Below are 16,709 nucleotides of genomic sequence, written 5' to 3' on the forward strand. Positions count from 1 at the left end.
AAGGAAACAACAACTCTCAAATGCTGTTGGAGAGAATGGGAATGTGGACAACGAAGGCAATTCAGTAATAGCTATCAAATTTACAATGCGTTTATTCGTTGATCTGACTATTACGCATACAGATTAGAATTTGCCCCTAGATAAACTCGTAAAAGTATACCTAAATAGATGGATAAGAGCATTCATTGCAGTATTTTTGAAATAACAGAAGACAAACATTACAAAACTAATCTGAATACACAACAATAAGAATGATTAAATTAAACGTGCATTCATTTAACAGCACACCCCAAGCCATTAAGAAGTCTAATGTAATTCTATATATATGCTGATATGGAAAGGATTCTGGGATGGATTGGTAGGTTAATATGCTAGATATAGACCTAGATTATACAGTAATCCCCCCCTTATCTCTAGGGAATATATCCCAGGACCTCCTGTGCAGAAACCACAGACATTACCAAATCCTATCTGTACTATGTTTTTTCTTATACATGCACACCTAAGATAAAGTTTATTTTATGAATTAGGCACAGTAGGAGATTAACAACGATAACTAATAATAAAAAAGAACAGTTATAACTGGACTGTAATAAAAGTTATGTGAATGTGGCCTCTCCCAAAATACTTTATTGTATTGCATTTATCCTTTTTGTGATGATGTGAGATGATAAAATACCAATATGATGATATGAAGTGAGGTGAATGACATAGGCACCGTGACATAACATTAGGCTATTGCTGACCTTCTTTCTGATGGTACGTTGGAAGGAGGATCATTTGCTTCTTGGCTAGGGTTGACCACAGGTAACTAAAACTGAGGAAAGTGAAGCTACAGATGAGGGGAACTACTATAATGTCTCCTTTGGATCATATAAAAAGCAGAAACATCTACAAGTATAAGTAATGTAGATATACTGATATTTATATCAATTTACATATTGAAGAGCCATATGCATCTTACCCATTGGGTGCTTCTTTGGACTTCAAAGGTGAATATGTAAAGCATTGGCTTTGGCAGAGAGAGGCTCTGGTTAGGGGTGGATTGCTGGGTGCTTCTGAGTTTTTTGTTTGTTTTGTTTTTCCAATCTGGATAGCTTTCTATACAGTTTGCTTTCTCTAACCATGTACATCCAATACATTTTTTTTTAAATACCAGTGAGTATTTTGAAGTAAGTCATTATTGTTGGTCTTCAGTTTTATATACTTCAAAAAACTATTAAATAATATTTTATAAAATAATAAAGCACTATTGTTGACTTTACCAATATCATGAAGCATGACAGACTCTAGCACAAGACGGACTGCACTGCCAGGAAATCTACTCAAGTCAGCCATGTAATATTCTCCTCACAAACAGAGGCTGCCCCTGCAGCCATCTTCCCCATATTAAGAGTGCACCTCTAACATGTGGGGAGAATAGATCTGCTCAGTGAGGTCAGTTGGAGACATCATATCTACCTCCCTTCTGAGCAAGAAAATTTGAAATCAATTATTACAATTGTTTTCCTGTTTTGTTGTAGGACAATAAACTACAAAACAAAGGCTTTTCTAAACATCCATGATTTAATGAATCTAACTTTGATTAAGAATGGAGAAAAAATTGGTTGCATATTTCCCATGGGCCCTGTATTTGAACACAGCAAACACTATTTTGGAAGCAATCCCAAAAAGAAATGATAAAATGACTGTTTTGTGCTCTTTTGAATTTTTTCAGAATTGCGACTTGTGGTGAGCCCCTCTGTGTGTCTGGATCAGAGCATACAGTTAAAGCAGAGTGACCTTTTAAAAACAGTGAAGCCACATATGTGGAAACCATGGGACTGGCAACGTGAACAGCTGTAAGCTAATCATTTTGAATTGTTCTATCCAGCATACATTTTTGGAGACAGCTAACAAGAGAAAACTCCTGAAGATATCGAAGGGGTATTACATGTTTGAATGATTAGGTTCTATTACATAAAATTTCAGCTATCTCTTCTTAATAAAGAACACCATCATTGATTTTCTCCTAGACTAATTCAAACCTCTCCTGCCAAAAAATAAACATTTGGGTAAATAGGACTCTTATCTAGGAAGTTACATTAATGGAAATTGAATTTGAAACCTTGACAATGTGAAACTAAAAAATTTTAACTTCCATTTTGTACTCAAGTGACATTGCCCTGGTCTATGAGTATGGCTGAATGATTTTTTTTCTAGTTAATATATTTTTTATGGCCCTTATGATCTAAGAAAGCAACTGCAGGGTACCAAGTTATTTAAGTTTCCTCCAGGAAAATGATTTTTCAATGTAGATAGATTATAGTGAAAAATTAAGAGATTTTCATTATCTTATCCAAGAGACAGAATAGTTTACCTCATCTAATTTTATAATTATTAGGTAGTATTTCCACAGTTAACAGTATTTATTGAAGAATCATATGCACCTCTGTTTACCTAAGACTTCAAAGGTTGAAATAGCATAGTCTGTTCATTGATTAAACTTAGGTATGAAACATAGAAACATCATGCAAAAAGCAAATAGTTAAACATTTTGGTATCTTTTATGAGGAAAGTATATTTGTTTCATCACAAAGTATTAGTGTTAATTTTCCTTTGTAGACTGAAGTGTTTACTTCATGCTCTGTGCTTTAAATTAATCCAGAATTATCTGTGGTGATGGTTATTGGGTAGAATCAAACTAGTGGGGAATGTATGTTGGCATATTTTGGTGACCTGTCTACTACTGAGAAATAGAATAGTATCTCTTGTCAAGGAGAAGGTAGAACAAAGGCAATGGAGGGCAGGACTGGAAAATGTCAGGTTTCACTGTTCCCTAAACTATAATTTGTATCACTTTTGTAGTGATGGTACATACATGACCAATGTACATCTTTGAAATCTTTAAAATTTTTTTTTTCAACGTTTATTTATTTTTGGGACAGAGAGAGACAGAGCATGAACGGGGGAGGGGCAGAGAGAGAGGGAGACACAGAATTGGAAACAGGCTCCAGGCTCTGAGCCATCAGCCCAGAGCCCGACACGGGGCTCGAACTCACGGACCGCGAGATCGTGACCTGGCTGAAGTCGGACGCTTAACCGACTGCGCCACCCAGGCGCCCCGTTCTTTGAAATCTTTAAACCTCATTTTAGGTATTTTCCTACCTTTCTTTCAAAAAAAAATTATTTTAATTAAATCTACCAGAGTGGAGAACTCTTATCAGTTTGATCTCCTCTCTCTCTGTACCTGTATATGTACCTGTAGTGATGCTAATGAGCAGTGGGATTGCTGAAGGAAACCCACACATGGAAGGCTGAGGTCCAACAAAGGATAGATGAGTGTACAAAGCTTCGAGGTCATTTACAAATTACATACCCTAAGTTATGGAGCATTAGCTATGCTGTTTTATTTTTTAGGAATCAAACAACAGTCCTTGCTCCACATGAAACAATCTTTAGAGCTGAAGAACTGTCTGTGATTCTTAAAGCATATGTGTTGGTGACATCTTTAAGCCCTTTGCGTGCATTCATTCATTCAACTGGCGCGGTTTGGAATCCACCAAAGAAAAAACGCTTCACTGTCAAGGTAAAATTCCATCGAAGCTGTTATTTCATTCAAAGTATATTAAAGATAAGTAAAGTGAGTTGAACTGCCTTTCTCTGACCTTTATGATTATCAAATCCCATTGAACAAAGATTGCATCGTTTTATTGCTGCAAGTGGAGATTTTCATTTAATAGGTGCAGGCTCAAAAATGAACTGGAAGCAGCTTAATTCACTAGGGATCACAAAAGTTACATCTTGTTTTCTCAATTCATCTTTTTAGTTCAATTCTTTGACCCATTACAAAGCTAATTCTCAGCTGTATTCTGTTTTCTTGACTTTCCACTTATTTAAGAAAAATATACTCATTGCAACAAATGAAAATATTACTTTTCCCTTATGTTTTTTTCTTCATTCTTAGGAAGCAAAATACCTATTTTGTCACAGTAGTCAATATGGAATATTTCCTAAGTGAAAAACAAAGCTCTCAAGTGTGCCTAAGATAGTAAGTCATGATATAAAGCATGATGAGAAAGTTTTCTGGGAAGCACTTAATAATAACTCCCCAAAAATTTAGTTATAAAAGGTAAGTCAGGTTGCCTCAGTTGAAAATAAGGTGTAGCAACAACATATTGGGTAAATTTTAAGAAGTTTCCAACTTTACAGAAATAATCATTCAGAGGACAGTTAAGAGGTAATAGGAAGAAATTGAAAGAACACTCAAGTGCTTTGTTTGTATGTTCTTTCAATTTCTTCCTGTTTTGTCTTACCTGTCCTCTGAACAATTATTTATGTAAAATCAAAAATTCCTTCAAAGAACAAATACTACATGATCCTACTTATATAACAATCTAACTTTGCAAACACGGGGCACCTGGGTGGCTCAGTCGTCTAAGCATCCAACTCTTTATTTCAGCTCCGGTCGTAATCTCACAGTTTGTGAGACTGAGCCTCGCGTCCAGCTCTGTGCTAACAGATTGGAGCCTGCTTGGAATTCTCTCCCTGCCCCCCGCCCCACCCCCCATCCTTCCTCTGCTTGTGCTCTTTCTTTCTCTCTCTCTCTCAAAAATAAATAAACATTATAAAAAATAGAAATAAAATTGTCAAACTCAGAAAAGCAGAGAGAAAATAGAATGGTAGTTACCAGGGATGGGGGGGAAAGGGGAGATGAGAAAATGTTGGTCAACTGGTACAAAGTTTCAGTTATGCAAGACCAGTATGACCTAGAGTTCTACGTATAGCATAATGCCTGCAGTTAATAAGATTTGCTAAGAGAGTAGATCTTATGTTAAGTGTCCTTATCGCTAAATAATACATAATATATAGGTACGTGCACACATACATACATACACATGGGTGGGAGGTAAAATTTGGATGGGATAGATATGTTATGGCTTGATTGTGAGGATGGATTCATGGGTGTAGTTATCTCCAAACTCATCAGATTGAATATGTTAAATAGGTACAGCTTTTTGTATCTCAATCATAATAAAATGTTGCTGTTGTTTTTATTTATTTTTTTTTATTTTTTTATTTATTATTTTTTAAAAAATTTTTTTTCAATGTTTATTTATTTTTGGGACAGAGACAGAGCATGAACGGGGGGAGGGGCAGAGAGAGAGGGAGACACAGAAATCGGAAACAGGCTCCAGGCTCCGAGCTGCCAGCCCAGAGCCCGACGCGGGGCTGGAACTCACGGACCGCGAGATCGTGACCTGGCTGAAGTCGGACGCTTAACCGACTGCGCCACCCAGGCGCCCCTGTTGTTGTTTTTAAAAAGAATGTGCAATGCCTTTCAGAGCTTCAAGAGAGTCAGAAGTAACTGAACCTGATTTTTTTCAGAATTTATCTTATATAAACTACATTGTAAATTCTGGAAAATCTTCCAATGGTGAAAAATTTTTAAATGGCTCATTTAAATATTGTCAATTAAAAAAAAAGGATCAGCATGATAAAAGGTGCAAATGCTGTATTCCTTAGTAAAATAGATGGCTGACATTTGAGGGAAATAGTGTTGATGACTTAAGTCATAAGATACTTTACTTAAAGAACAATTATCGTAACTATATCAACATAGGTGTTTTTTAGTTAATTATGAAAAAGTAGCATCAAATTTGGTTTGTCTTTCGCGTTATCTCCTACCAGTCTTCACAGTGGCTATTTATTTGTACCTAAGTACCTTTAATTATTTTCAGATTTCTGTTTATATTAGGTTGAATTATATGAAATTGCTAGTATGTGGCCATTCTTGACTTACAAAAAATTGCAGTTTCATATGATGCAACCTAATTTTTGGAAGTCAGGTACTGAGAGATAAAAGAATCATATCACTAAATTCATGTCACATTCACGCATTCAACAAATGTTTACGGAGCCCAGTCCAAAATCCCTGTTCTTGTAGAATTTGCCATTAGCCATCAGTGCAAGACTCCCACATCTATTTATATAATCCATTTCATCCCTATTCCCCATGCAATTCCTTGGGGCAGCATTACAATGATTTAATGTGTATCTTTTTGTTTAGGTTATTGTAAAAATGCAGTTTTGTTTTGTTATGCATATATGTGCTTTTAATTTACGTAAATTGTATTGTAGTAGAGATTTTTTTCTTCTAACTTTTTTATGTGAAGCACTACATATTTTCGGGAAGGAAACACCCACGTTGTTATGTGTCCACCTCCTGTGTTACTTTGCACTGATTAACTGTATTCCATGATGTATTGCGTTACACTTCACTTAACCAGCGTTCCAGTGAGAGACACCTTGATTGTTCCAACTCTCGACTAATCCAAATAGTGCCGCAAATGTACAAATTCTTGTATTAGACTCTTAATGAACCTGAATCTATTTGTTCTGGAACATATACCTATCATTGGACTTGCTAGGTCGTCAGCTATGGGTTCATTTGATAGAATTCAATAATGCCAGCTTACCCACCAGAACGCCTGTGCCAGTTCCTGTGCCATTATCAGTCTTTCCATGTCCCGACAACCTGCCCAACACTTAACCTTTCCAGCTCGCAACAGGTGAACAGTAGTATCTTACTCTCGCAAATGGCTCAATTTGTCATCGGTTAATTTTATCCTTGGTATCCTTTGTTGATCAGAAATCTTCAATTGATTCATCAAATTAAACTTTCCCTATAATTTCTGCTTTGGAGATTTAGTTCCAGAAGTTGTTTCTTATCTTTAAGTCACAGGGGTGGCTTCTTCATTTTCTTCTATTACCTTTATAATTTTTCCAGGACATACAAATATTTTATTCAACTAGAGTTCACCTTTGATCCAGAATTTTTTTCTATATAATCAATTTTCATGGGCTAAAAACTCATCATTTCCCATGACAATAATATCACTTTTATTGTAAAAGTTCCTATTTGTATATGGAGATGCCTCTGAGCTCTCTGTTCTGTTCCATTTGGCCCACTTGTTTTATTATTTTGACAGTGTACATACATCTTAACACCTGGCAGGGAGGTTGCTCCTTCTACTTTTTCTTTTCAAAATCAAATTAACTATGGTGTAGACATTTATTTCCTCATAAATATTTTAGCATTCAAGTATATTTTTAAGATTCTCCAGTAATTTCAATATATAATCACATAAAATTTATAGATTAATTTTTGAATAATACTAATAGTGTTATTATTATATTTGTAATATTGTCTCTTGAGTCAGATCATTTTGTTTTATTAGAGTTTAAAATATTTTCTCTAGAAAGATCTTGTATGTTCTTATGTTTATTTCTAGATTCCTTAGAATATTTGTTGATATGCTTTTTGACATTGTATTGTGTAGTTTGTTATTGCTAGGATAGAGAAATACTATTTTTGAAGTTGAACTTGTGTTTGGTAAACTTGTGTCAATAATTTTATCATCAGTATCATTAGGTTTGAGTTTTTAAGGCAGATGATTATTTTATCTGCAAATAAAGTCATGTTAATTTCCTTTTTAAAAAATAATTTTTTAAGGTTTATTTTTGAGAGGGAGACAGAGTGTGAGAAAGGGAGGGCCAGAAACAGAGGGAGACACAGAATCTGAAACAGGCTCCAATCTCTGAGCTGTCAGCACAGAGCCGGATGCAGGGCTCAAACTCACAAACCTCGAGATCATGACCTAAACTGAAGTCGGACACTTAACCGACTGAGCCACCCAGCTGCTCCTTAATCTCCTTTTTAAAAATTTTTTTTCAACGTTTATTTATTTTTGGGACAGAGAGAGACAGAGCATGAACGGGGGAGGGGCAGAAAGAGAGGGAGACACGGAATCGGAAACAGGCTCCAGGCTCTGAGCCATCAGCCCAGAGCCCAACGCGGGGCTCGAACTCACGGACCGTGAGATCGTGACCTGGCTGAGGTCGGACGCTTAACCAACTGCGCCACCCAGGCGGCCCCTTAATCTCCTTTTTAATTCTTATATATCTTTTCTCTTTCTTTCTTTCCCTTTACTAATTTTGGTCAGAACCTCCAGTACTTTCTTTAAGGGTAGAAATGAGAGTTAAGTGTTCTCAAATTGTTCTTCATCTTAAAAGGAGTGTAACTGAAGCTTCTCTCTTAAGTAAAATGCTTGCAGTAGGTTTTGGTCTTTAATTTTTATAATTCCTGCCAAAGTAGGGAGGATAATATAAATAAGCACAAAGTATCCATCAGTGTGTTACAACGATTGCAATATATGGATAATTTTGTTTCATCTGCACCCTCTCCACTCCCCTTCCCAGACAACAGTTTATTTTGAAACAAATCCCAGACATCACATGATTTCCTTTGTAAACCTTTTTAGAGCATAATTTTGAGAGAGACGGATTTATAAACTTTACAAAGTTAAATAAGTTCCCTTTTGTTTTTAGTTAGCTAGGAGTCTTCACCATAAAAAGATTTTGAACTTTATAAACGCTTTTTCCTGCATTAATAAAATTATATGATTTTTTCCTCCTCAGGTTTATTTTTGTGGTATATTACATCGCTAGATTTTCTTTTAATAAAACCTCCTTGCATCACTGAGATGAAACCTATGTGATTATTTGGGACTATTTTGCAATAATGTGTTGGATTTGTTTAGTTACGATTTTTATATCTATGTTCATAAATGATATGGACCTATAATTGTATTTTCTTATATTTCTCTTACCTGGTGTTCAGAGTTGAGATTACTGGATAAAATAGGACTAGATAACTTTCACTCTTTTTCAATTTTTTTGGAACAACTCGTGTAAGATAGGAATTAGCTCTCCAGATTGCTTAACGACATCCTCCCCTATTTGTTTCTCTCCTTACTGAGTGTTTCCAATTTGGGCCTGAAGTCTTTACTCCTTAATTCTGGAAAATGTGTTTTCATCATTGCTTGAAAAATTTTTTGCTCACTGTTTTTTCTTCCTTTCTTCTGTTGTCCAGATTTTGACCCCTTCATTTCATGTGGAGAAACCCCTTAAGAAGTATGCATATTTTTACTTACACCAATTTATTTCTTATTTTATTTCCTCTTGATTCTTTATCATTTCTTTTTCACATTTGATTTTGCTCCTGTCTTCCTTGAGTATATTATTTCCTTGAGTATATTAATCATGCTTTTTAAAAATTCCTAGTCCATTAGTTTTAGAAGTCACTGTTCTATCCATTGCACCCCAGGTCCTGAGTCTATTATTAGTTTTAGTAGCAATGTATGTGTCTTTTACTTTGTTGCCTTACTTTTACTTTGCTTGCCCCCTACTGGAGGTAGCTGTACTTTTCATGTGTCCCTGTTTTGTTCTTTGAGCTGAAGTGCTCCTGCAGATACTGTGTATTCCAACGGGTCTGCTCTTTGGGGAAGGTCAGTCCTGTAGGTGTCCCCAAGGAGATGGCACAGAATGAGTTCCAGGCGTCACAAAAACCACTTTCAATCAATTCTCTCTGCTGCCACTCTTGCAGGTGGTTTCTCTGGTCAGAATTTTACTCCCTAAACCCTTAGGAAGTAAATAAAGCCTTGGGAGGAAGCACTTCTCTCCATTATAATCCATCAGACTTGAGGTTTGAGAGACAATAGAGTGGAGGAGTGAATATGAGATGTGTTACAATCTCACACTTCTCATCAAGTCTTCACCTGAGCAGGACATAATCACCCCAGAATTAAGCAGCCTGAGTCCTGGGGTGGATTTTACAGGGGATCACAGGGGAGAGGCAGGAGGAAAACAAAAATACTTTCCTCCATTCTGTCCCCTCAAAGGAGCCTCTGGCACCCACCCTCCCCACACTCCAGTCATCCTGACCATTGCCACCACTGGACAGACCAGTTCAAAACGGCTTGCACAATCCCCTTCACACAGATTTTTATTATTTGTCCTTTTGAAGTATCCCCCCTTTTTTCTTCTTTATTTAAGCATCACTTCTCCTAGCCCCAGTGGAAATGACTGGTAGAAATAAAACACTTTATGTACAGTAATCTCCCCTTACCCGCGGTTTTGCTTTTCGCAATTTCTGTTCCCCGCCACCAATGGCTTCTGGAAGCAGATGATCCTCCTTCTGATGAATCAGCAGAAGGGCAATAGTAGCCTAACCCTACATCACGTGCCTATGTCATTCACCTCACCTCCTCCCTCACAAGCATTTTATCATCTCACATCATCACAAGAAGCAGGGTGAGTACAGCACAAGAAGACATTTTGAGAGAGAGAGAGAGAGGAGAGAGACAGAGAGAGAGATCACATTCACATAACTTTTAATACAGCCCATTGTTACAACTGTTCTACTTTATTATTAGTTACTGTTGTTAATCTCTTACTGTGCCTAATTTATAAATTAAACTTTATCTTAGGTGTGTATGTGTAAGAAAAAACCAGTACATACAGAGTTCAATAGTATCCGTGGTTTCAAGCATCCACGGGGAGTCTTGAAACAGACCCCCCCCCCTGTGGATAATGGGAGACTGCTGTATTTCTTGAAGGTAAAGCACGAGAAAAGAAAGCTCTTTGTGATTTGGTTCTCTTTAGATTTTCATGCTTTATTCACTAGTTTGTTTCTTACTCATATCCTTGTCACGTCTGCAGGACAGAGGCAAGCAGTAGATGTAGCACTGGAAAGCACGCAGTTCTTGTCATTTTTATCCTCTCCCTGGAATTTGTCTTTTCAAGATCTTGCCTGATTACTCTGGACAATACCGTTATCAGCTCTCACAGGGAGGTAGTACAGCTTCCTGGGTTAATGTTCCAGACAGCGATTATTTCCTTACGAGGTCAAAGTTATACAGGATGCTATGGCTAGATTTCTGAAAACAAGGGAGTGTCTATTTACCCTTCAAGTGAAGTGCTTGTTGCTTCAGCTAAAACAAATAGATTTTACTTATCTGTTAAATCACTTGACCATCCTCCAAAACTGCTTCCTCCTGATAGTTTTAGATGTGAAAAATATGCAGAAACGGTTCTCAATGCTAATGTGGAAGACAGGACCAAGATCCACTCTGAAGCCTGACTATGTGACATCAAAGTTTTACTGGCTTTAAATTCTGTGGAAACACAATTGTGTGTGTGTGTGTGTGTGTGTGTGTGTGTGTGTGTGTACTGAGTCCTTGACTCAAAGGCTGAATTACTTAGTTAAATCAGTCGTGATTTATGCACTGTGCAGTGAGGCAAACCTACTAAACCGGTTATCAGTAGCCACTTATAGAATATCCTGGCAGTTAGTGGAAGTATGAAAGTAATAACAGCTATAACTATGAGCTCATTTATTTCCAATTAGGTTTGCTGCTGAGATATTTTACCTGCCAAAGCTTTAGGGAGACTTGAAAAATATCAAGAAATGCAAATTTGAGAAATAATGAAAAATAGATACTTTGTAAAGTAAATTTTTTTCTAAGATCTCCTTCTATACAATAAAAACAATTTAAAATGTAAGTGTTAGGTGTTTCCAAAGGATGTTCAAATTTAAAACTGAGGGGAAGAGGGGCGCCTGGGTGGCTCAGTTGGTTGAACGTGCAGTTCTGGATTTCGGCTCAGGTTGTGATCCCCAGGTGGTGAAATCAAGCTCCTTGTCGGGCTCCACACTGAGCGATGAGCCTGTTAGGATTCTAGCTTTCCCTATCCTTCTGCCCCTATCCCCCACTTCCTCTCTCTCTTGCTCACTCGCTCGCTGTCTCTCAAAAAAAAAAAGTGAGGGGAACATAGAAAACAGGAAAGAAAATTAATAGCAAATGTAACATTTGTTTACTATATCCTTTGATTCTGTTTTAAAACAAGCATTTAGAGGTGCCTGGGTCTGGGTGGCTTAGTCAGTTGAGTGTCTGACTCATGATTTCAACTCAGGTCATGATCCCAGGGTCCTGAGACTGAGCCCCCTGCGTTGGGCAGCACTGGGCGTGGAGCCTGCTTAAGATTCTCTCTCTGCCTCTTCCTCCTCCCCCTCCACCCCACACTTGCACGTGCTCACTCTTTCTCTCTTAAAAAAATAAGTTGCTGCTAAAGCAGTGTCAATTTTCTTGGTGAATATAATAAATCCAATTTTAAGCCATATTTTATTCAACAACTTCTTCCCTTAAAATGCTTTCAATTCAATTACAAAACCCTCCAGTTTTATCCATGAATTCATGACTGGAACTCTTACATGAACATTCTAACTGTAAATTTTGGTCAAATGGGCCCATGGCTGTCTTTATGCACAGGTCATATAGATTAACGGCAAGAAATGTCATAAATTTACATTTGGCTCTTATAGTAAAAAGTCACGATTTATCCCTTTATCCATTCTAGTTATCCAGCAGAGAGGAAGCTCTCATATCTGTAACTTCTTTATGACGTCTGGAGATTCTTTATACCTGTGATCAGAACAGACTGCTTTGACGAAAATGTATTGCTAGAGTGATTTGTGACTTAGCAGGAAGACTTGTCAAAAGTCTTATTTTGTCTAGTTGAGACATAACTTAAATGAACTCATTGTTTGATCAGCCATCTTACATTTAAAGACGTTCATTTGTTGATATTCGGTAGTCAAAGTTAGATGAAGATAATTCCTTGAATATAATCAGCTCTTGATAAATGTGTTTTGGATTGAATTCAATTGAGGATCATTTCAACCATTTTTTTAAGAAGTAAAACTGTATTTGGAGATGATATGTTCTTTTTAGTTGAAGTATAATTGACATACAGTACCTTCTTAGTTTCAGATAAATATCCTAGTGATTCAGTATTTTTATACCTTATGAAATGACCCCCATGATAAGTCTAGTTACTACCATTTAAAATGTTTTAACTGTGTGAAGAAATGCCCAAATCTATTTCATCCCTAACCGGTCTAATTTAGCTCATCTATGCTTCAATGGTCTTCCAGTGGCTTTCTGGCAAATGCCTTGGATAGAAGTCATAATTTGAATTTCTGGACAGTGCCACTCTGATAGAAAGGGGAAAACATGGGATAATGTGGGCTTTTCTTAAGTCAGTATCTATCTGTAAGACTCATCTCCAAAAGAAACCCAAGTTAAAGCAACATCCTGCCCAGGCTGCAGCTCTAAATCACCAGCTCTCCCACCACTGGGGCTTTCTGGGGACCATTCTTCCATCTCCAGTGCCTGCCCCTGCCTCTCACATCCGTGCAGTCAGCAAATGTACACAGAGGAGAGCGAACTCTGGCAAAGCAGGGATGTTGTTATTTACAAAGACCCTTTTTAAAGAATGCATATATCTCTTACTCAGGTTTGGAGACATCACACAGTTGCAGGGGATGAAGTTAGCCTCATTTGTCATCAGTATTTATGCAGTGCCTTTCATAATGTTGGATGAGATTGCTCATATATTCCCCAGGGTAAAAATGAGTAATGTCTCTGGATGCAGGTTAAAGTTACAGTATGGTTTTTCAACCTTAGGAAGTGTTCTTCTTCTGATCTCCATTTTACATCTAAAACTGCAGACTGTGGAACTGACCTTGTAAAAGACTTTTTTACTGAGCATCTGGCCCTTCTGCAGGCCCCGGAGATTTATGTCAGCTTGTAGAAAGAATGTGAATAAAAGGCTGGTCTCAGGAGTTTGTAAAATGAATTGATGTATTACTTCATCTACTCTTATTTGGATTAAATTTAAAAACTGCATCAGGGTGGTCATCTTAAAGCATGATTTTATACAAATAAAAATTATAGATAACAAGCACAAAATTAAATAAGCATGTGGCTAAAGCTGACATGATAAAAACCAAATAACAATTATAAAATAAAAACATATCTAATCAGCCCACTTTGGTGTTCATATTATTTCAGGTCTATAATTGCTCTAGAAAAAGAATGGTTGTTTTGCAACTGCACATGATTTTAAAATAATTTTGTTATTTTGCATTGGTACTGTTGATGGCAAAATTGTCTCTTATTTTGAAAAATTTCATTCACTCATTCATTTCATTCATTCACTCCCAGCTTTGTTGCATAAAAGGTTTGTCAGGTAATTATGTACATTCATTAATTCTTAATACTGCATCTGAATTATTATCCTAAATAGGAAGATAATTATTCATTAATCATAGTCATGTTTATTTGATCAAAAATTATCATTTCAACACATGACCATAAGCTTCAGAACAGCATGCAACGTTCTGTATTCTGAGAGTCTCAGAAAATGCCTGTAAACATGGAAGGCACTCAAAAAATGTTTATCAATGAATGGTTATCTATCATTATTATTTTTATTATGGGGTACTTCATTAATTGTAACATACAAAAAACCTCTCATTTGGGGAAAATAGATTTAAGAGTAGGTTCTGCAACAAAAGATGAATATGATGAATTTACCTATCACATCTTTGTTAATTCAGATATATATTTTCAGAACTAGTTCAGTGAACTAATTAATTTATGCAAATTAAAATTAACTAGTATTTATGCATTATATATTATATTATATTACATTATAATTAATTTTACATATACATAATTAATATATATTTTATATATACATTATATTATATGTAATATAATAATTACTTCAGTGTGAAATCAGGGGAAGTAAATGAATGCCTTCGGAATGGTTGAAAGATAGAAAAGGGAGTTTCTCAGTGGCATTTGGATGTTAGGATGTGTATTTCCCTATTATGCTTCTCTTCACTGGTTTTGTTCAAAACCTGCTTCTCTCTGGCGCCATCTAGTGGATACCTGTGCGAGGATGAGGAAGGGGTCCAACGGAGGACTTCCAAAGAGCTTCTATTTCTCCAAACTGGAGCCTAGGAGTGTATGGCGTATGGACGTCATAGAAACTCTTATCAATTAGTGCAGGCTTGTCCAGCAGGGAAGTGTCGCTCTGATTTGTTACACGTCGCCAATCATAAGTTTATAAAATAAACAAATGTTTAGAGCAAAAAATGAACATGGAAAAAGCATATAAGCAATGTTTCAAATACTTTAAGCATCCATAGGGAACAGCACCCTCTTAATTTCAATTTTTGACTTTCTCATTACTTCCTTAATAGATGAACTGGCATAGCCAGAAAGATGTTCAAAGACAGCGCAACTGTAATCCCCTCCTTTATTACTCTCCATCAATAAAGAATGGTAAGATGGAGCTTTGGTTAATGGACCCGTGAGTTAAGGCAAAACTCCCTGCAATCTTCCTGAATTTTTCCACTTCTGTGTAGGTACCTAGAGAGTTAAAATTGATTTTATAAATCTTGATTCCTATATTTTTACAAGACGCACCTGAGTGTTCCATCACTGTGGTAATGATAAATATCTTCTGAGGACAGGAAAATATGTTGGGAGAAAAAAATCAGATAAAGTCAGCAAAGAATCAAGAGAACAAAAACAAAGAAGAAAAATTTATTGGCCTAAGTATGTTTGAAATTCTTGAACGAAGAGATTATGTTTATTTTTTATTTAAAAAGGAAATAAACCTTTAGTGCCTGACATGATACCTAGTGCTTAGAAGACAGGGGAAGAGAAATGGCTTGGAATGGAGACACCACTCATCAAATTGCTGAAAAAATAATCAGATATAAAAATAACCCCTTTGTCAAGTGTTTTGTGAATGTGACGCAATACCAGAGAAGGCAATAGCAATAAGTATCTCAAACAATTAATGACTTTCATGCTTAAGTTTATTATAAAATATGTACCCAATGGAGAACACAGATGATATTTATATTTTTACTTTGGTTATTGAAACAAAATAATTTTCCACCAGTACGTTTTGAAGCTTATTACATGTCTGCCATTTTAAACGTTTCTATTAACAATTTCCTTTATTCTTTGAGATCTATCTCAAAGCCAGTGACAAATTGTAAATATAAAATATCCCCAAATGTGCCAACTAGGTAAAACTGATTTGTCTGCTAAGAGAAGACAGACTTTTGCTCCCTTCAGGAGAAAATCTGACTTGCATTTGTCTTATGTGATTTATGCACTGTAAGTTTAAAATGATATACAGCTTTTCCCTCCCATATATTAAAAGGTGGTTTCAAATTTGAAAGAAAGAGCAGTCTTTTGTCACTGAGGAAACTAGCATGGCTATGAGATGAAGAAAAACAAGAATACTGTATTGCCCCCAAGTGATCTTTTTAGATATTGCACTAATAGCCTGAGCTGTCCAACAGTGAAAGAAAAAAGGACAAAAACGCTTAGACACTTTGGCCCTTTTCTTTCATCAGATTATACACATTTATTTTTAAAACATGATTTGGTAATCCATGCTTAGTGCTAAGTAGAGATTCTGAATGATGGTACATTTTCAGTGCCATTTAAATTGCCTACCCCACAAAATTACTTGGAATGCTTTCAGCATTTGTCAGTCATTGGGCATTGTTTTTCCATTTAAGACAATTTTGTGATACATAGGTTCTTTTTAATTACCGTAAAGTTAGCATTAGCATTTTAGACTTAGTATCTGAAAATGCATTCCATCAACCATTATCTTTGGTGTGTACTTCTATTTGATTTCAACCTGAACCTCAAAGCGTTGGTTAATGCAAATTCCTTTGAATTATGTAAATGACCTAATATTGTGATATGAAACTGAAAATTTGTCTTCCATTTTTCTGAGTGCTACTAAGACAGATAAAGATGAATTATTTATCAGAATTCTGCACACATACCTCATGCTGCATTCTATATCTACTACATTATACAGATAGATGTCCTCGCTTTTGTTAGTTCTATCTCTATGGAGCATCAGCCTGATTCACTCATTCCCTGACTTCCCTCTTTACTGATAGGAAGCATCCTCATACCCACCACTCTATCCTCTCAGTCTCA

The 16,709-nt window shown here is 36.2% G+C and overlaps 1 protein-coding gene across 9 annotated transcripts in view; it reads left to right on the top strand.

Annotated features, from left to right (window-relative positions):
- Window positions 1-16,709, top strand: part of CPED1 (cadherin like and PC-esterase domain containing 1) — a 271,927-nt gene that overhangs the window by 95,687 nt on the left and 159,531 nt on the right. For 7 of the 9 annotated variants that reach the window (XM_045052656.1, XM_045052657.1, XM_045052653.1 and 4 more), the window contains 3 exons: window positions 1,718-1,841; window positions 3,400-3,568; window positions 10,311-10,439. In XM_045052656.1, the coding sequence (XP_044908591.1) occupies window positions 1,718-1,841; window positions 3,400-3,568; window positions 10,311-10,439 (422 nt within the window). The remainder of the gene's footprint in view (window positions 1-1,717; window positions 1,842-3,399; window positions 3,569-10,310; window positions 10,440-16,709) is intronic. The other 2 variants (XM_006929325.5, XM_003982981.6) reach the window with 1 other exon arrangement.

The sequence above is a fragment of the Felis catus genome, chromosome A2 (assembly GCF_018350175.1).
Source record: "Felis catus isolate Fca126 chromosome A2, F.catus_Fca126_mat1.0, whole genome shotgun sequence".
In the NCBI taxonomy this organism is placed as follows: Eukaryota; Metazoa; Chordata; class Mammalia; order Carnivora; family Felidae; genus Felis; species Felis catus.